At 39.5% G+C, this 20,827-nt stretch overlaps 1 protein-coding gene across 1 annotated transcript in view; it reads right to left on the reverse strand.

Annotated features, from left to right (window-relative positions):
* Jade3 (jade family PHD finger 3) overlaps nucleotides 1-20,827 on the reverse strand; it is a 106,771-nt gene that overhangs the window by 20,134 nt on the left and 65,810 nt on the right. The window contains exons 5-8 of the mRNA XM_042684484.1: nucleotides 16,949-17,106; nucleotides 12,245-12,435; nucleotides 8,814-9,025; nucleotides 3,529-3,696 (exon numbers count right to left, since the gene is read on the reverse strand). Coding sequence (XP_042540418.1) covers nucleotides 3,529-3,696; nucleotides 8,814-9,025; nucleotides 12,245-12,435; nucleotides 16,949-17,106 — 729 coding nt within the window. The remainder of the gene's footprint in view (nucleotides 1-3,528; nucleotides 3,697-8,813; nucleotides 9,026-12,244; nucleotides 12,436-16,948; nucleotides 17,107-20,827) is intronic.

A 20,827-nucleotide genomic window follows, 5' to 3' on the forward strand; every position in this document is an offset into this window, starting at 1 on the left:
TGTTCAGGGTAGATACTCAACAGTGGTATGGCTGGGCTGTAAGGAAGGTCTATGTTTACAAACAGACTTTTGGGGGACCTCCAGACTGCTGTCCAGAGTGGTTGTACTAGTTTATGTTCCCACCTACAGTGCTATCGGGTTCCTTTGTTCCCACATCCCCACCCACATTTGTTGTTCAAATTCACAATGTTGGCCAATCTAACTGGGGTGAGATAGAATCTCAGAGTTGTTTTGATTTGCATTTCCTTTATGACCAGATGATGGGCATTTCCTCATGTGTTTCTTTGCCATTCTTACTTCTTCTTCTGAGAAATCTCCCCTTAGCTACCTTACCCATTTAAATGTGTTTGGTTTATTAGGTTTGTGAGGGGTTAGTTTCTTGAACTCCTTGTATATATTGGATATAAGGTCTTTGACTGATGTATTGCTGGTAAATATATTTTCCCAATCTGTTGGCTGTCTTTATAGTTTGCTAACTATATCCTTGGCTGTGTAGAAACTTTTTATTTTGATGGGAGTACACCTTGTCAAATCTCTCTCCCATCTGTTGTGCCCCTAGGACTCTTTTTTTTGGGTGTTGGTAGGGGTGCCTGCCTGAACTATGAGCCTGGGCACTGCCCCTCAGCTCTTCAGCTCAAGGCTAGAGCTCTACCACTGGAGCCACAGTGCCACTTCCAGCCCTATCTGTTTATGAGGTGCTGAGGAATCGAACCCAGGGCGTCAGGCATGCAAGGCAAGCACTCTACCACTGAGCCACCTTCTCAGCCCAACCCCTAGGACTCTTTTCAAGAAGTTTCTACCTATCTCTGTAAGTTCTAATGTTTGTCCTACTCTCTCTTGTAGCAGTTAAAAATTTTCATGTCTGATGTGGAGGTCTTTGATCACTCTGAACTGATATTATTGCATGGTGATAAACAGGGATGGACTTTTATTTCTCGGCCTAAGGATGCCCAGTTTCCCCAACACCAAATATGGTTCCCTTATCAAATATCAAGTAACTGTAAGGGCATGGCTTTATTTCTGGGCCTTCTAATCTATTCCATTGATCTTTGGGTCTATTTTTCTTTTATTGCCAGTCCTGGGGCTTGAACTCAGGGTCTGGGCACTGCCCCTGAGCTTTTCTTGCTCAAGGCCAGCACTCTACCATTTGAGCCACAGTGCCACTTCCTGCTTTTTCTGTTTATGTGGTACTGAGGAATCGAATCAAGGGCTTCATGGATGCTAGGCAAGCACTATACAACTAAGCCACATTCCCAGCCCCTCACAATGGAACTTCTGGGATACAGTAAAAGCAGTGCCGAGAGTTCATAGCTCTAAGCCCACACATAAAACAGAAACACACTAATCACAAAAAAAATTTGGAAAAAAAGAAAGAAAACAGAAACAACTCAAGTAAATAACCTCATAAGGCAACAAAAACTGCTAGAAAAAGAACAAACCAAATCCCAAACTACTAGATGGTGAGAGATAGCAAAGATTAGGGCAGAAATCAATGAAATGGAGACTAAAAAAACTACACATAAAATCAAAGAAACAAAAAGCTGTTTTTTTGAAAAAATAATAAAATTGATAGAGCACTAGCAAGACTAATGAAAAAAAGAGATGAAATTCTAATCAATAAAATCAGAGATGCCACAGGAAACATTACAGCAAACATCCAAGAAATCCAAATGATTAGGAAGAACTTTCAAAACCTATTCTCAAAAAAGAAGGAAAACTTAGCAGAAACAGACAAATTTCTAGAGACACACAAACAGCCTAAGCTGAACCAAGAAGATATAAACCAGCTAAACAAGCCAATAACACACAAGATTGAGGAGGTAATCAGAAGTCTTCCAAAAAGGACAAGCCCAGGCCCAGATGGATTCACTGGTAAGTTCTAGTAAGACTTTTAAAGGTGAACTAATACCAGTATTCCTCAAGCTTTTCCACGAAGGAAACAGAAGGAGCAATTTCAGACTCAAAACTTCGTAAGGATCCAATAAAAGAAAGAGAACTACAGACCAATTTCTTTGATTAACACAGATGGCACAACTCTTCAATAAATACTAGCCAACAGAATCCAGAAACAAATAAAAAAATCATACATTATGTCCAAGTAGTCTTCATCCCACAGATGCAAGGCTAGTTTAACACACGCAAATCAATAAATGTAATTCACTATATCAACGGAGACAGAAACTAGAAGTACATGTCATCTACCTCAAAAGATAAAGAAAAAGTCTTTGACAGAATACAACATTCATTTATGTAAAAAGCTTTTGAGAGGGTAGAAATAGAAGGAACATTCCTTAAAACAACAAAGGCCATCTATGACAGACCAGCAGCCAACATCTCACAGAAAAGTGAAAAACTATAATCATTTCCCCTAAAATCAGGAACAAGGAAAGGATGTCCATTCTCTACATTCCTCTTCAACATATTTCTGGAATTCCTAGTCAGAGCAACAAGGCAAGAAAAGACAAAGGAGATTCACATAGGGAAAGAAAAAAAATCAAACTATTCCTATTTGCAGATGTCATGATCTTATACCTGCAGAACCCAAAAGACTTCATTCCCAAGCTCCTAGAACTGAATAACAATTTTGGCAAAGTAGTAGGATACCAAATTAATCTTCAAAAGTCAGTAACATTTCTGTATGCCAACAATGTACAAACAGGGAAATCATGAAAATAACTCCATTTGCAATAGCCTCAAATAAATAAATAAAATACTTAGGAATAAACCTAACCAAAGATGTAAAAGATCTTTATTGTGAAAACTATAAACAGCTGAAGAAATCAAAGGTCACTAGAAAATGGAAAGACCTTCCATGTTCATTGATAGATAGAACCAATATTGTGAAAAATGGCCATACCACCAAAAAACATATACAAATTGAATGCAACATCCATCAAAATCCAAATGATGTTGTGGTTTCTTTTTGCCACTCCTGGGGCTTAAACTCAGGGCCTGGGCACTGTGCCTGTGCTTCTTTTGGTCAAGGCTAGCACTCTACCACTTGAGCCATAGCACCACTTTTTTTATTTTTTTTGTTATGTGGTACTGAGGAACTGAACCCAGGGCTTCATGCATGCATGCAAACACTATCACTAAGCCATATTCCCAGCCATGATGTTGGGATTTTGAGAGAACAATCCAAAACCTCACATGAACCACAAAAGACCTAGAACAGCAAAAGTAATTCTAGGCAAAAAAAAGTAATGTGGGTGGTATCACAATACCAGACTTCAAACTAGAGAGCCATAGGAACAAAAACAGTGTGGTATCCTGCTCTTTTCTATCTCTTCTCTCAAATAACCTCACACCACAGGGAGTACCAGCTACAGCAATCAGCATGTATGTAAACACACACATACACACACTGGTATCCATGAAACATCTGATTTAGTTTAAGTGGAAGAATATACAAACATACATTTACAAACATGAGTGAACAGGAAGCATCTCCATGCTAAGTCTTAATTGGGAATGAAGGGTGGAGGGAGATCTTGAAGCAAATGGCCTTAGGCTGGGATGTTTTCTTACCTCTGGAATCCATAGAGCACAACTGACATGAGCCCATTTACTCCCACTCCTGGTAGATTTCAAGGCTCCACCTTTCTTTGGACACAATAGACACTTTGGACGAATACCCAGAACACAGGAACGACACAGCCAGTTGCCAGGTGGGATCTTGAGGATACCATAGCAGGCCTGGAGATGTAAGTAGGAGAGAGAAGAGTCGACATCTACACATACATCTGCTCTGATACAGAAAACAGAGCACCCTTTGCTTTTGTGAGAGAAGCACATTAAGCCCAAAAAGCTTCTTTCCAGGATTCATTTAAAAGCTGTCAAAAAACCCAATTTGCAGTATCTGAAAGAATATTAGAACATATGTTCCTAAGAACTGACTTTAAGGACAACAGAGCAAGATTAGGAAGGGATACTCTCAGCAGCTAGCTCAACTGTCATCTGAGATACAGACCTACAGATCTTTTATTTGGCTTGTTCTCTAAACTTTCTACAATGTTTACACATTATAATTAGTAAGTTAAACACTTATTAAGCAACTTCTACATGTCTTGCACAGTTGTGATCAAGAAAATAAATTAAGAAATAAACTTCTGAGAAGCAAATAAGCTAATGTCTTAAAGGGCTTAATAGTGCCTCTTGCATAAAAATCAGTAAATTGTAGTTTTTACTTGGGTTGAAGAAAAGGGGAATTGGATTTAATCTTGAATAGAATACTATATTAATTACAATAATTCATGAATTCTGGAAGCTCCTCAAATTTCTTTATGGAATCAAACTGGAGAAATAAAAAAATAATGAATGATATGGAAGATTAGAGTTCAGAAAATGTGCCAGAGGTATTTCTTGTTAGGAAAATGCTCTACCACTTAAATTATTCCCATCAACTAGTCCTTTTGACTTCTATTTTTTTTTTTACATCCCATTTTACCATCTTTCCTTCCTTAATGTTCTACTATATTTGGGACAAAACCTAAAAGACAGGTGGCTCTCTCTGTGGTCTAACAAACCTTCCATCACCAATTGATTCAACATGGAAGCTTCAAAACTTCTGGTTCACCCTCCCATCAGATACAAGTTAGAACAATTACCATCATATCCATCCACCTCCTGCAACCTACTGCTTCCAAACTCCTTTCCATATCTAGCCAGGTTTCCTTCAGATCATGCAGATGAAACTTTGGGCGCTGCACCTCAGCTCTTCAGCTCAAGGCGAGCGCTCTACCGCGTGAGCCACAGCGCCACTTTGGTTTTCTAGTCGTTTAAATGGAGATAAGAGTCTCACAGACTTTCCTGCCCAGGCTGGCTCTGAACCTCGATCTTCAGATATCAGCCTCCTGAGTAGCTAGGATTACAGGTGCGAGCCATAGGCACCCGACCATCCAGATGAAACTTTTGGATTAGAACACCACTTACCTTCATCCAGTGGCCTGGGCATTTGCTATTCTTCCCTCTAGAGTGGTCCAGAGATTCTGACCTTACTATCTACTATCTATCCCCACCCTTACCACTACTGTTTCACCTAAGTTCTCATCAACACCATGCTTGGGTTATTTCTAAATTATATTCCTCCACTTTCACACCTTCTATCTAAAATGCAAGATTTCATATTCTTTTTTTTTGGTCGGTCGTGGGGCTTGAACTCTTGGCCTGGGTGCTGTCCCTGCACTCTTCAGCTCAAGGCGAGCGTTCTACCACTTGAGCCACAGCGCCACTTCCGGTTTGAGTGGTTTATTGGAGATAAGAGACTCACGGACTTTCCTGCCTGGGCTGGCTTTGAAATTCGATCCTCAGATCTCAGCCTCCAGAGTAGCTAGGATTATGGGCGTGAGCCACCAGCACCCGGCTAAGATTTCATATCCTTGCACAGCATCAAAATCCTTCAGGGATTTCTTCTGCCCTTATCTACCTCTTCCCCCATCAATAGTAGTACTGGCTACCGCTCTTGACCTATTTTGTAAGGTGAACACTAAGATTAGTTTTTATATTTTTAAAGAGTGGCATGAAGAAAAAAAGTTTATCTAACAGAGACTGTATGTGACTGGCAACACCTAAAATATTTCTGGCCCTTTAAAGTTTGCTCACTTCTAACCTAAAACCCACAGGTCCTAACACTGTGCTATTTGTTCCCATTCCCCAGGACACCCAAACTTGGAAAACTAGGCCTCTTCCTCTGTAATTAGCCATTCAAATTCTCACTTCTATGTGTACATCTAGGTAGTTTCCCTGTGCTACATGGTCAACTCTGTGTAGTCAGATCTTTCTCATCCTTCCTCAGCTAGCTTAAACTCAAGAAAACTGCAAGGCATATATTTTACATGTAATTTCAGGATGTTAATAAACTCTGTCAAGTGTTATATTCATGATGTAAAAACGATGAGCACATACTTTCAGGCAAATATAACTCCATTTTTAATCTAAGTGTTCAATATTTTGGCTAAGTAGAAAATGGATATGAAAGAGACTTGGAATAGTCTTAACTTTCAAAGTTTTTTTTTTTGCCAGTCTGGGGCTTGAACTCAGGGCCTAAGCACTGTCCCTGAGCTTCTTTAGCTCCACCACTTGAGCCACAGTGCCACTTCTGGCTTTTTCTATTTATGTGGTACTGAGGAATCAAACCCAGGTCTTCATACATGCTAGGCAAGCATTTTACCACTAAGCCACATTCCCAGCCCTCACATTTTTTTAAAGAAAAAAATTTTAGTGGAATATTAAAATCTATAATACTGGTATACTTCTAAAGTACTGACTGTGAGTGTATCTTTGTCACTGAGGAACAAGCACTGCACAAGAGATGGTAAGGAAGAAAAATTCGTTCAATAATTTCAGATAGCAATATGCCCCTTTTCTATTAGGGAGTAAACGAGATCTTCCAAATTGTTTCAAGATACTCTGGTTCTCTTCAGATGGGATAGATCTTTTGCCTTTTACCAAATTGTTTTGTCACTTTTCAGTCAACAGAGGGAGCTCTAACCTACATAGCTCTTTAGAATCCAAATGAATGTACAAGGGAATATCTGAAGCTGTTTCTATAGTCATTACTGAATGCTTTAAAAACAAGCATACTCTCAAGGAGAATTATGCTACATTTAATTTTTTAACCAAAGAATCTGAAAATAATTCTTTATTACATTGTCCCAGATGTAATAGGGAACTAAAGAATATGTAAACAATCTTTGCCCTACTCCCCTCAAGCCGACTACAGATCTACAATCATTTATCTGAAACCCCTTTGAAGAGAAACATTGGAAAGTTCAGAATTGGTCACATTTTACAACCTACAATAGTAATATGGTATACAACTTAACTATCTAACTACTAATGAGATAAAGGGCAGCATGACATAATCAAATACATTAATATTTCTCTAAAAAATAGTATTTCCACAAAATGGGTAAAGAATATAAATGGCCTCACATTGGTTTAGTTCTGATATTCACAAACTAGTTGTGGTACAGAACTTCAGGCAAAAGTGTAGTCATTAAGCACTTTTTAATTTTAGAATTGCAGGGAAGGGACTATGAAATGTATTGAATACTTAAGTTTGTAGTTAAATGGTAAAGAATTTCTGCTCTCACTGAACGTGTGTCTTAAGTGCCAATAACTGATGGAACTCATAAACTTTCAAAATTCACACTTTTAAAGAACACAGGTAAATGAAGAAATTGGTCACAGAAAATTCTGAATACTTTTGACACACAAAGGATTAAGTTAGGTAGCCCTGGAGGAGTTAAAGTGTCAACTACTGATTGACTTCTTTCTCTCCTATGTTATCTAGTCATTTTAGTTTTGTAAAATAATTATTTTTCTAAATTACAAATTATATCTTTTAGCACTGACAGGAAAAGAAAGATATTCAGTAGTTTGTTAGAAGATCCTTCACATGTTTTCCCTTTGCCTTTCTCTGTCCTCAGTCTTCAGGCCTTCCCTGTTCCACCTTTCCATTATGAAGTAAACAGAAGTGTCTTTGACATGATTATCCCACTCTTACTACTTGCTATCAGTGTGTTCTCCTATCTGCCTGAACAAATTTTGCTGGTTCACCTGACCTCTCCTTTTGGTCATTAAGATTTGTTAGGGCTGCCACTTCCTGGGAATTTTCCTTAACCTTTATCCCTTTTCTATAGTAGCATCAATTTATATCTAAAACGACCCCTTGAAGTACTATGCTAAATTGGCAATTCCTTGTAGTCCTTGTACCAGACTATGATCTTCCTGGGGGGGTAGAAAGCATGTCTGCCTCTTCATCACTGATTGTCTTCAGCATGTAGTATAGTCCAGGTTCATGAATGGTGAATACCTACAGTGCTTGCTAGATAAAGTAGTAATATGAACACAATAGATTCACTTAAGAAAAGATTTGAACTTGATCTTGGAAGATATGTAGATTTTTGACAGCTGGAATTAGGAGACAATACAGTGCCAGCGATATTCATCAATACACTTGTGGGGAAAGAAAGCTGAAATGAGTCTTGCAACATTAACCTTGTTATTATTAGGCAGTGTGATAGAAAGAAAGATAATGTAAGTAAATTAATATAACCTATTCTTGTATTTTTGCAAAATTAAGGGGTTAAGATAGTATTTTAAGTCAGGTGTGGGATTCATGCCTGTAGTTCCAACTACTCATGTGGCTGAGAACTGAAGATGGTGGTTCAAAGCCAGCTTGGATAGGAAAGTCCTTGGGACTCATTCCAATTAACTATCAGGGAAAAAAAACCTAAGTGGCATTGTGGCTGAAAGTGTAAGAGCTATCTTGAGCAAAAGAGCTCAGAGACAGAACCCTGGTCCGAGTTCAAGCCCCAGACCAAAAAACAAAAACAAAAGCAGTCAATTAGATTTAAATCACAGGTTGAGGCTAGTTGCCTGACAGTAGTGCATAGGAAGAGCTTTAGGTACCAGATAAGGAATGTGGCTTTCCAATGTGGCATGAAGTATAAACAAATCAAGGTTACTAACTATAAGTATAAACCAATAATATCAGTGATTTTAAGGTAGAGCAGAGACTCCCAGGCAGGAAGCATGGGACTCCTTGGAAAAATCAACAAGGTAATTCCAATGGTGTGGATATGAAGTAACAAACTAAAGATTTGGGTTTAGCCAAATTAGAAAGTTAGTAACTAAGATATCTCAGAGATTTAAAGTATTGTTTCCAGAGGAAATACTGAAGAACAACAACCCAAAGTTTTACCTTTACCCTTAAATATACATTGCTATCCTGATACGGGTGATAGATATCATCACTGAGCTTCAGAAAGGCTGGCCATGCGGAGGTGGTGATCTCCAATCGTACTAACCTGATGCACACAGATGTTACACTTATCACAGAATACCATATCATTCCCTTCTTCACTGTCTGGAGAGCGGCACACATCACAGATCACATCTTCATCATACTCTATGCCTAATCCTTCCACTGTCTTAATAGCATGGCTCATGCGTTCATGGCAAAGATGTTCCAGGGCTTCTATGACCTTTTCCATAAGTGTCTCGTTAACTGACTCTTGACCTGTACAGAAATACAAACAACCCATCAATCAACTGTTATTCCCAAGTCATCTACTATGTGCAAACAGCAGGAAAGGGTTGGATTCATTTATTTAAAGCATTTTTGTGCCAGTCCTGGGGCTTGAACTCAGGGCACTGTTCCTGAGCTTTTTTGCTCAAGGCAAGTTTTATTTCAGCTACAGCTACACTTCTGGCTTTTTGCTGGTTAACTAGAGATAAGAGTCTCACAAATGTTCCTGCTTGGGCTGGCTTTGAATCTCAACCGATGAAGGAAATGTCATGCTTTGTAATTTTGAATATTAGTTTGTGGCATAAAATACATTATATACTTATTTGGATACAAATGATTCTCTTAGTTAATTGGCTTCAATAAACACATCTAACGGCTATACAAGGAAATATTCATACATAATGTATTAAGGCAAAAAAGTAATATTTAGGGCTGGGAAGATGGCTCAGTGGTAGAGCGCGTGCCTTGCATGCCTGAGGCCTGGGTTCGATTCCTCAGCACCACATAAGAAAAAAGCCGGAAGTGGCGCTGTGGCTCAAGTGGTAGAGCGCTAGCCTTGAGCTGAAGAGCTGAGGGACAGCGCCCAGGCCCAGAGTTCAGGCCCCAGGACCGGACCCAAAAAAAAAAAAAAAAAAAAAAAGCAGTATTTAGGTACTAATGTGTACATAATTATATATATGAAATACTTTTCAAACCTGACTTTTTTTTTCTTTGTTGGTTGTGGGGCTTGAACTCAGAGCCTGATTGCTGTTGAGCCACAGCTCTACTTCGGGTTTTCTAGTGGTTAATTGGAGATAAGAGTTTCATGGACTTTCCTGCCCGGGCTGGCTTTGAACTGTGATCTCAGATCTCAGCCTCCTGAGTAGCTAGGATTACAACACTTAGTTGTTGTATTTCTCTTCTAATAAGCTTTTTTTTTTTTTTGTCGGTCGTGGGGCTTGAACTCTGGGCCTGGGCGCTGTCCCTCAGCTCTTCAGGTCAAGGCGAGGGCTCTACCACTTGAGCTACAGCACCACTTCCGATTTTCTGGTGGTTTATTGGAGATAGGAGTCTCACGGTCTCTCCTGCCCGGGCTGGCTTTGAACCGCGATCCTCAGATCTCAGCCTCCTGAGTAGCTAGGATTACAGGCGTGAGCCACCAGTGCCCGGCTCTTCTAATAAACTTTTATGTTATCTTTACTTTATAAAATTGAATAGCATTGGCAATTTTTTTTGTCGGTCGTGGGGCCTGAACTCTGGGCCTGGTCACTGTCCCTCAGCTCTTCAGCTCAAGGCTAGTGCTCTACCACTTGAGCCACAGTGACAGTTCCAGCTTTTTCTGCTTATGTGGTGCTGAGGAATTGAACCCAGGGACTCATGTATGCAAGGCAAGCACTCTACCATTGAACTAAACTGCTCATTGGCATTTTAAAAGCCAGGTTTGACACCAGGCACTGGTGGATCACGCCTATAATCCTAACTATTCAGGAGGTTAAGATCTGAGGATCACAGGTCAAAGCCAGCCTGGGCAGAAAAGTCCCCATGAATATTTTTTTTTTTGGTTGGTCGTGGGTCTGGGCGCTGTCCCTCAGCTCTTCAGCTCAAGGCTAGTGTTCTACCACTTGAGCCATAGCATCACTTCTGGCTTTTTCTGCTTATGTGGTGCAGAGGAATTGAACCCAGGGCTTCATGCATGCAAGGCAAGCACTCTACCACTAGGCCACCTTCCCAGCCCCACCCCCCATGAATCTTTTTTTTTTTTTTTTGGTCGGTCATGGGGCTTGAACTCTGGGCCTGGGCGCTGTCCCTCAGCTCTTCAGCTCAAGGAGAGCGCTCTACCACTTGAGCTACAACGCCACTTCCGGTTTTCTGGTGGTTTATTGGAGATAGGAGTCTCACGGTCTCTCCTGCCCGGGCTGGCTTTGAACCGCGATCCTCAGATCTCAGCCTCCTGAGTAGCTAGGATTACAGGCGTGAGCCACCAGCGCCCGGCCCCCCATGAATCTTTTATCTCCAATTAACCTCTCAAAATCTGGAAGTGGAGCTGTGGCTCAAAGTGTTAGAGCACTTGTTGGCAAAGAGCTCAGGGACAGTGCCTAGGCCCTGAGTGCAAACCCTGCAATGAGAGAGAGGAGGTAGGGGACAGAGGGGAAAGAGGAGAGATTGAGGAGAGAGAATAAAGAGGGAGAGGAGAGAGGGAGAGGGAGAGGGAGAGGGAGAAGGAGGAGTTGGAGAGGGAGAGAGGGGGAGAGGGGGGGAGAGAGAAGGAGAGAGAACAAAGAAAAGCACATTGTATATACATACTATAGGGAAAAGGCAGTATAGCCTATATTTACCATTTGGGGCTGTCTTTAGCCTTCTTTTTAGATGGAGCTTGGCAAAGGCCAATAGTACTTTCAATCACAAAGTACAATACAAACTCAGAAAGGTCTAATTGTAATTCTGGTTTTCTTTTGCTTTGACTACTTTTTCCTTCAATACTTTTCTTTCTTCTTAGTCTTTTACACTCAGCCCAACTAAAATACGCAAATGTCAGATGTACATAACAACAAAAGAGTTTTCTTCTTATGACTAGCAATTTTGTAAGAATACATATTTATTCTTATGGCTTATAAGACTTAAGGAGGGCTAGGAAGGTGGCTTCGTGGTAGAGTGCTTGCCTTGCAATCATGAGGCCCTGGGATCGATTCTTCAGCACCACCTAAGCAGAAAAAGCCTGAAGTGGTGCTGTGGCTCAAGTGGTAGAGCGCTAGCCTTGAGCTGAAGAACTGAGGGACAGCACCCTGGCCCACAGTTCAGGCCCCATGACTGACAAAAAAAAAGGCTTAAGGAAAATTCTCAAAAAGATCTAAGATAGGCTTGGTGTGTGGCTCAAGTGGCAGAACATCTACCTAGCATGCACAAGCATCAAGTTTAACCTTCATAATGGCAAAATAATCATTTACCTAAGTATTCTCACTTTATCTACAATGTAAAATGTCTTAAGAAACTCCTGTTAAATATTACAGTGAAATTTTATATATATATACATATATATATATAAAAGATACACACATATATATTATTATGAACCAAAAGAAATTACTCGGGCCTTCTGCTTTGCTTTTCCAGTCAAGAAAAATCATGAGTAAAGAAGTACAGTGTTTATTCCAAATTTAAAAGATCCTAAGAACTTTGAGAAAAAAAATCATGGGTTTGAGTCAACTCACTACTTATAAGAAGACAACTTACCCATTTCTGTAAGGTCATGATTGAGTTCTTGAAGCCAAATGATATCCATGTCATCCAGATCATAACGACATGTAGCTGCTGACAACTCCATGATGTTGACAAAGCCAGGCTCTTCAGGGTCTGGGCTGGAGCAACGAATATATTTCCGAGGTAGGACAAAGGGAACACTATTTACCTTCTCAGATATAATCCTACAAAAGCAAGAGAATGGTACAGGTAAGATTTAACAATTGACAGGTCCCAGGCACAGACTGAATGGGCCCAACAGTATTAAGGCTATTTTTTTTTAAATTTATTTTTTATTGTGAAAATACTGTACAGAGGGGTTACAATTATATGGGCAAAATAATGAGTACATTTCTTATCAAGCATTGTAGCCTCCTCCTTTATTTCCCCTTCCCATCCCTTCCCAGCTTCCCCCTGTCCCCCCCCAATCCTCCACCCCCCACAGTATTAAGTCTATTGAGTGGAGCTGGGGCACTCTATATGACTTGCATTGCCCTCTGGAAAGTATGGTAAATCTCTTTCTAGAAAACAAGTGGTTCTGCAAATTGTATTGTGTTTTGCTGTGAATTCACTGCTATGCTTTATTCACCTTCATTGAGTCTAAGACTCTACTATAATGCCACTGTATATAATTTTGTTCTTGACATAAGTAAGGGTCATGTAGTATATTTAGAAAGGGAAAGATGAGAAAGGGTGTTATCTGCACAAAGGTATGGCCAGATTGCACATCAAAGATGTATTTGAGCCAAATTCAGTTTTCTGTCATGGAGACAATACTGGATGTTGGTACAAAGCACAGGCTTTCGATTCACACAAGCCTCTTGTTTTCTGTCACTTACTTGGTATGATGATTCTGGGAAGTGATTTAAGGTTCAGGATTTTTATTTAGTGAAAAAAGTAGGGATAATGATAAATTACGATTACTATCAAATTGCATGACTATTATATGAAATAATGTGTTTGGCTTAATATATTGTAAAAAAATGGCTGGTGTCAGTAGCCTGAGTGTTAAATGTATTATTTTCACTATGCAAATGAGTTGAAAACACTTAAGAGTTCTGCAAACTCAAAGCATTTATCAAGTGATAGCAATCTCTTTTAAAAGTCACTTGAGCCCAGGAGTTCAAGACCAGCCTAGGCAACAGTGCAAAACCTTAAGTCAAAAACAAAGGTGGGCTGGAGGTGTGACTCAAATTACAGTGCTTGCCTAACAAATGCAAGACCTTGGGTTCAAGGTTTTACCAAAAAAAAAAAAAAAAAAGAACAAAAAAAAGAGAGTAATAGTAGTGGGGTAAACTGAAGATAGTATCAAATCTTTTGAACTCATTTTGTACAAATATGGGATCCACCTTTAATCCGGAAGCCTTCTCAAATAGCATTAATAAAATATAGTGGTAATAGCTGGATGCTGGTTGCTCACACCTGGAAATGTAGTTACTCAGGAGGCTGAGATCTGAGGATCATGGTCAAAGTCAACTTGGAAAATAAAGTCCGTTTATGAGATTCTTATCTCCGATTAATCACCAGAACTGGCTCAAAGTAGTAGAGCACTAGCTGGGAGCAAAAAGGGCTTGGAGACAGTGCTGCAGCCAAGAGTTTAAGGCCTATGACCAACAACACCAAAAATGGTGGAAATAATACTGTGTCAGTTTCTGAGCATAGGACTTCAAATATTTCTTATGGTATTGGGATGGAAATTACTGCTTATGAACAGTAGCGAAGTGCTAGGGCAAGCCACATCCTCAGATAAGCTTCTATTTTTTTTTTGGGTCCAGTTGTAGGGCCTGAACTCTGGGCCTGGGTGCTGTCCCTCAGCTCTTCAGCTCAAGGCTAGCGCTCTACCACTTGAGCCACAGTGCCACTCCCAGCTTTTTCCTTTTTGGTGCGGAGGAATTGAACCCAGGGCCTCATGCATGCAAGGCAAGCACTCTACCTCTGAGCCACCTTCCCAGCCCCAGATTCTATTTCTTAGCTCTTAAAATAGTCACTGTTGGACTATTTTTCTTTTGATGGTTTTAGGGTTTGAAATCAAGGCTTTGTAGTTGGCAGGGCAAGACTACAACTTGAGCCATGCCCCATCCTGTTTTGCTTTAGTTTATTTTTCAAGTAGGTTTGTGTGCTTTTTTTTTTTCTTTTTGCTTATGTGGTGCTGGGGAATCGAACCCAGGGCCTCATGTATGCAAGGCAAGCACTCTACCACTGAGCCACCTCCCCAGCCCCGTTTGTGTGCTTTTTTGACTCCAAAAGCCTGGGGTGAAGTTAAAAAGTCTTCCAGGAGATTCTGATGTACCCTAAAACTTGAGAATGAAGGTTGTATACTACAGAAAGATCCTTATTGATGCCTTCTAAGAAATACAGAACAATATATTCTAACTATCAAGAGCAACCAGTTAAAAATTTAATGATTAATAATTTAATAGTCTGTTTTGTTTAATTAAAGTGAAATATTTTCTGTGATAGGCAAAGAACTCTGAGAAATAAGGGATTTTCAGAAAATTCACAGTACTAATGGTAACTATTATAGATGCTCAGAACAAATAGAGCTCTGAAACCTTACATAAATTAGGGAGTATGTGCCACCAACTCTAAAGCCTTTAAATTTAAAATTGCTATTCTATTTTTGTTTCCTTACTTATCATTTTTTAAATGGTACATGTAACATTTTCCATTTAACCTGCAAGAATAATATTGCCTCCATTTAGTAACAAATGATACTGATTTTGAATCAAAACCAAGACTGAGATGTTTCAATAATGCTTGGATTGGAATAATCCTGCAGCTTTCCAGTCCAATGGAATGGAAGACAAGCAAGGTTGCCATGTTTATATAAAAATGCTGACAACAAGGACATGAAAGTGCCCAATCTTGTTTTCATTCGAGTTATTCTGACATTTAGGAGGTAGAAGATGGTGTAAATGATGAATGAGTGAAGATAGGAACATGTGTTGAACAAGTCAGTGGAACTTTCCTTCAGTGTGCACAACCTCTTTGTGAGTTGGGACAGACTGGGTTGCTAAAAAGTGATTTGACAAGCATGTCTGGAACATGGCTAAGACTTAGAATTAGGTACTAGGAACACAGAATCCAAAGAAGCTTATCTCTGCCCTTTAAGAACCAAATACAAGCCAGACACTGGTGGCTCACGCCTGTAATCCTAGCTGCTCAGGAGGTTGAGATCTGAGGATCAGGGTTCAAAGCCAGCTCGGGTAGGAAAGTCCAGAAGACTACTAGAAATAAATAAATAAAGTACTAGAAAACCAGAAGTGGTGCTGTGGCTCAAGTGGCAGAGTGCTAGCCTTGAGATGAAGAGTGCAGGGACAGTGCCCAGGCCCAGAGTTCAAGCCCCACGACCGACAGAAAAAAAAAACAACAAACTAATATATGCCAGCTTTGATGGTACATGCCTATAATCCTTGCATTTGGGGAAGCTGAGATATGATTACAAGTTTTGGAGTCAGCCTGGTCTGCATAGTCTCAAAAAAGAAGCCTAATATGGGACAGAAACAGATGTACAATGAGATCTACAATTTCTCATAGCAACCAGCAGGTCCCACTACCCTCTGACCCTCTGACCAGGAGCGCTATGTTCTATTCATTCCTTCTTTCACTCAAGCTTATACTGAACATTTTTGTGTAAAACATTGAGAACACAAAGACCAGTAAAAGAAAATGTTTTCCAAAACTAGCCACTACTCTTTAAAAAAAAATTATCTTTAAGTACTTGTACAAATAAATTGTCATTTATCAAAGCAGTTTATGAATACAATGCATTTGATCAATGTCATCCCTTTCAACATCATCAACCATCCTTCCCAACCTACTCTTTTCCTCACTTTTCTTAGTTTTTTTTTTAGGATATACATTAAATTCTTGACTGTATTCTCCTCTCCTTCTATTTGTCTACTCCTCTTGCCATGATCCTCCCTTATCCATTTCAAGAACCCAATCCTGGTGTTTATTTTGTTGAAATTTGACTTTGCCTTTCTAAGAAATTACATTATTTGAGTTCTCCCTTGAATCTTCCATATTGGTTAATACATTGGAATATACTTGTACACCACTAAACATATTTTCTTATGTATTTATAAACTAATTCTAGCTTCTACATATGAAGGAAAACTACAGCCATTACTCTTGAATTGAAATCATTACTTACTCTTGAAGAAAAATCCTCTCCTTCCTACAAAACCAAAGTCCACTTCTACTTAACTACCTTCTCAACTTCTCACAAATAAAAGATATGTACTTATAGTTAACCCAATTATTCTACTATCCCCTTATTTAGGTTTGAAATTTATAAATTGTATGCTTTGACCTTATATTTACATCATCACCAGAGGCTTCTATTATATTCAGGTAATTTTCTAGGAGGAAGGTTTAATTAATGATCTTTTTCTTCAAGGCTTAATAAATGATATTGATTATTGAGACAGATTTGGAAATCTTGGTTCCCAAAACCCTATCATGAATTCAGATTGGACTTCAGTTTCATGTTATAAATAGGCTCATAATACATTTAGAAAGAAATGATCTTGACTTTACTGATCTATCATGATTTGATACAATGTGTCACTGGTTTCAGTGAATTGGTAAACATGATATGAGAACAAGGTAAGTTTCTTCCTCCCTCTCTGACCAAAGCATACACAGCTATGAGAATATTCATACCCTTAGTCAATGATGCAAGTATGTAAATACCTGACACTAGGCTCTGGCAGAGTGTCCAGATTGGCTGGGACCTGGACTCCCTTTTCCCATTCTTCTTTCCATGTGTCAGTAAAGAGGTAATAGCTATCAGGATTAATGTGGTGAGTATCTGGAATTTTCATAGCGCTGATGAGGTCCTTCCGGAATACCTGGGAAGATACATTGCACATACCTTAGAAGACCATCCGTATGAGTTAACACTATTATAATGTTCTCCTTTTGAAAAGACCATTCTCTACCACTGTCTATTTTCAAAAAAGATAAGTATCTCCAACACACTGACAAGAAAAGCCAGATTATTCTCGATAAAAGAAACCTCTTTTGAATTATTCTTGGGCTCCTTGAATTTAAACAATATAGGTCACTTTAAAACATTTTGTATAAACTTGGGACAGAGTAAGGGAAGGGGTGACATTGTCCAAAAAGAAATGTACGCTTTATCTGACTTATGTAATTGTAACTCCTCTTAATATCACCTTTATAATAATTTTTATTTTTTTAATTGAAAAATTTTTTTGGTTGACCATGGGGCCTGAACTCTGGCCTGGACACTGTCCCTCAGCTCTTCAGCTCAAGGCTAGGGCTCTACCACTTGAGCCACAGTGCCACTTCTGGCTTTTTCTGCTTATGTGGTGCCGAGGAATAGAACCCAGGGCCTCATGCATGCAAGGCAAACACTCTACCACAAAGCCACCTTCCCAGCCCTTTTATTTTTTATTAAAAAAAATTATTTAAACTTTTTTTAAACTATTGTAAAGGGGGATGGGAGACAAGACTCCAAAGAGAAATAGACAGCATCTACCTGTCCCTAGCAGCTCCTGTGTGAATCCTAGCAGGGCCAAAAGCCCCTCTCATTGTCCACAGCCATGGGTTGAAATATTTTACTCACAATTCTGGGAGAGCTGAGGAGGGTTTGGGAGCTCATGACTCAAATGACAAGATAGAGCACTCAGAACTTGGGGCCTTAAAACAAAATTACCCTTAAATAACCCTTAAATTCCTAAAATAAGCAACAAATATCCATTTATAATCTATCAGTTTCAATTCCCATCACTTCTTTAAAATTACTTAGAAATAATTCTTAGTTGGAGATAAGAATTTCACTGACTTTCCTGCCTGGACTGGCTTCAAATCTAGATCCATGGATCTCAGACTCTTGAGTAGCTAAGATTACAGGCATGAACCACTGGTAGCCAATATACTTTTCTTTAATAGGTATTAAGACATACACATTTATTGGTATGACTCATGTTGATCTCAACTCTGTCATATTTTGTGTTTTTTTTTTTTTTTGGGTCCGGTCGTGGGGCCTGAACTCTGGGCCTGGGCACTGTCCCTCAGCTCTTCAGCTCAAGGCTAGTGCTCTACCACTGGAGCCACAGCGCTACTTCCGGCTTTTTTCTTTTTGCTTATGTGGTGCTGAGGAATCGAACCCAGGGCCTCGAGCATGCAAGGCAAGTGCTCTACCACTGAGCCATCTTCCCAGCCCCTGTCATATTTTGTAATTATATATATTATGCTATATTTACGGTGCTTCTTTCTCACCAGATGTGTTTTCTCCTTCCCCTTGCACCTTGCATCTGTCCAACACACACATCACACACATAGTTATCTTTATACTTAGAACTTAAATAATATCCTTAGTCTCATTGTCTTTAGCCTTTTACCTATCTGGTTTATCAAAAGAATTTTATTTTACTATTAGTGAATTCCTCAAAGGTGAGGAGGACAGGAATGATAAGGGTACTGTGGCAGTTAAGGGGCTTTCAAATCCCATCCCTAAAAGGGATCCCTAAGTATGTGGAAACTTTAAATACGAGATTTAGGGGATGATGATAAATTCGTAAAACTATAATTCAGACTTTTGTGATCATCTGATTCAACAGGTCTGTGAGTAACTTAAGGGCAAAGAAAGTTGTGCATTAGCTTGCAAACATGCATGACAAAAATAGTAATGGTGGCCTTAGCTTGGCAATTCTGTCTTCTTTAGCAACAGAAATTTGTGCCCTTAAGTATATGTTCTTAAGCTAACTCAGAAATGAGTTTAGTAACAAAAGTCTAGGTAACATCTAAACAATAGACTGTCACATAAAAGCATACATACATTTGTCTATGCTTCATTAACTCTAGTATGAAAAAAATAGTATTTTCAGGCTAAAGATAAATATGTTTGCCTATATTTTTGTAAGAACAAAGAAAGAGATGCTATCAAGAAAATATTTAATGCTGATTACAATTTTCTAAGGAGAAAAACTGTCCAAGTTCTTTGTTAAATGAAAGCAAAGGCATAGAACATGATCTCATAAAGCAACTAATTCTCAGGAGGTACAGATCTGTTTAAACTGACATTTCACAGCGCATAGGACTGAATAGTCATATAATTGAATGATGACATTTAAATGAATAAGAGCTATTCTATTCATTCCTTTTCATGGACAACTTGAAAAATGCTTGTTGGTTTCACTTAGGGAAGATTTAGTATTAATAATATGACCAGAACCAATTAGATAAGTATACATATATTTATATTTGTGTATATCTGTATCTTATACATGCAGGTGGTCAGGTGGGGACAAAATGGCCTTCCTACTTTCTTTTTTATTTGGTTGGTCGTGGGGCCTGAACTCTGCCCCTCGTTTCTTCAGCTCAAGGCTAGCACTCTACCACTCAAGCCACAGCGCCATTTCCGGCTTTTTCTGTTTATGTGGTGCTGAGGAATCGAACCCAGGGCCTCATCATGTGAGGCAAACACTCTACCACTGAGCCACCTTCCCAGCCTCCCTATTAAGTATCTTGACCAATTAAAGTTAATTGGTGCTGCACAGGGAGAAAGCTAATAGAAAACCAAAAAACCTGGGATTTACTACATAATACTTTGCATGTGTGGGTAAGAGGGGATCATTTAATATGTTTAGAACAGAGTTCACTGTTTGGAGTGACTAGCAAGAGACAATGACTCATTTTGCTGAATACTTCAACTGATTTCTATAAATTACTAGAGTGCCTTAACAAGGTATTGGTTAAGCAGTGGTGGCAATTTACAATTGTACTACGCTAATAATGTCTTTGGGACAAGGCAGTGTTGTGGTCAATACCACTGTAAATCTGGAAAAACTATTAGAGCCATGTATTTTTCTTTTTTTCCAGGCCCAGGGCTTGAACTCTGGTCCCTGAGCTTCTTTTGCTCAAGGCTAGCTCTACCACTTGAACCACATAGCATACTACCACCAGCCCTTTATGTTCATGTGTACTGAGGAATTGAACCCAGGGCTTCATGCATGCTAGGCAAGCACTCTACCACTAAGCCACTTTCCCAGCTCCTTACTATTTTTTGTCAGTTGTGGTGTTTCTTAAACTCAGGGTCTGGGCACTGTCCTTGAGCTTTTTTGTTCAAGGCTAGCGCTCTACCACTTCGAGTCACAGCTCCACTTTCCATATATTTTTCAACATCCCTAAATATTTACTTTTCCAAGTGACACACAAAACACATGGCATACAAGTAATGCTTTTATATATGACATATCTGCTTATGAAGTCTATTCTATATAGTTTCCTAAGTATCTTGAGAATATGTTACAGTGAGTTGAATGGAGCTCCCTCCACTCCTAAGATACTTTTTTTGGGGGTCCAGTTGTGGGGCCTGAACTCTGGGCCTGGGCGCTGTCCCTCAGCTCTTCAGCTCAAGGCTAGCGCTCTATCACTTGAGTCACAGCACCACTTCCAGCTTTTTTCTTTTTGTTTATGTGGTGCTGAGGAATCGAACCCAGGACCTCAGGCATGCAAGGCAAGCACTCTACCTCTGAGCCACCTTCCCAGCCCCTCCTAAGATACTTTTATATTTAATTCCGAGGACCTGTGGGTGCTGCCCTT

Source organism: Dipodomys spectabilis, unplaced genomic scaffold (genome assembly GCF_019054845.1).
Source record: "Dipodomys spectabilis isolate Male_0828 unplaced genomic scaffold, ASM1905484v1 ptg000087l, whole genome shotgun sequence".
In the NCBI taxonomy this organism is placed as follows: Eukaryota; Metazoa; Chordata; class Mammalia; order Rodentia; family Heteromyidae; genus Dipodomys; species Dipodomys spectabilis.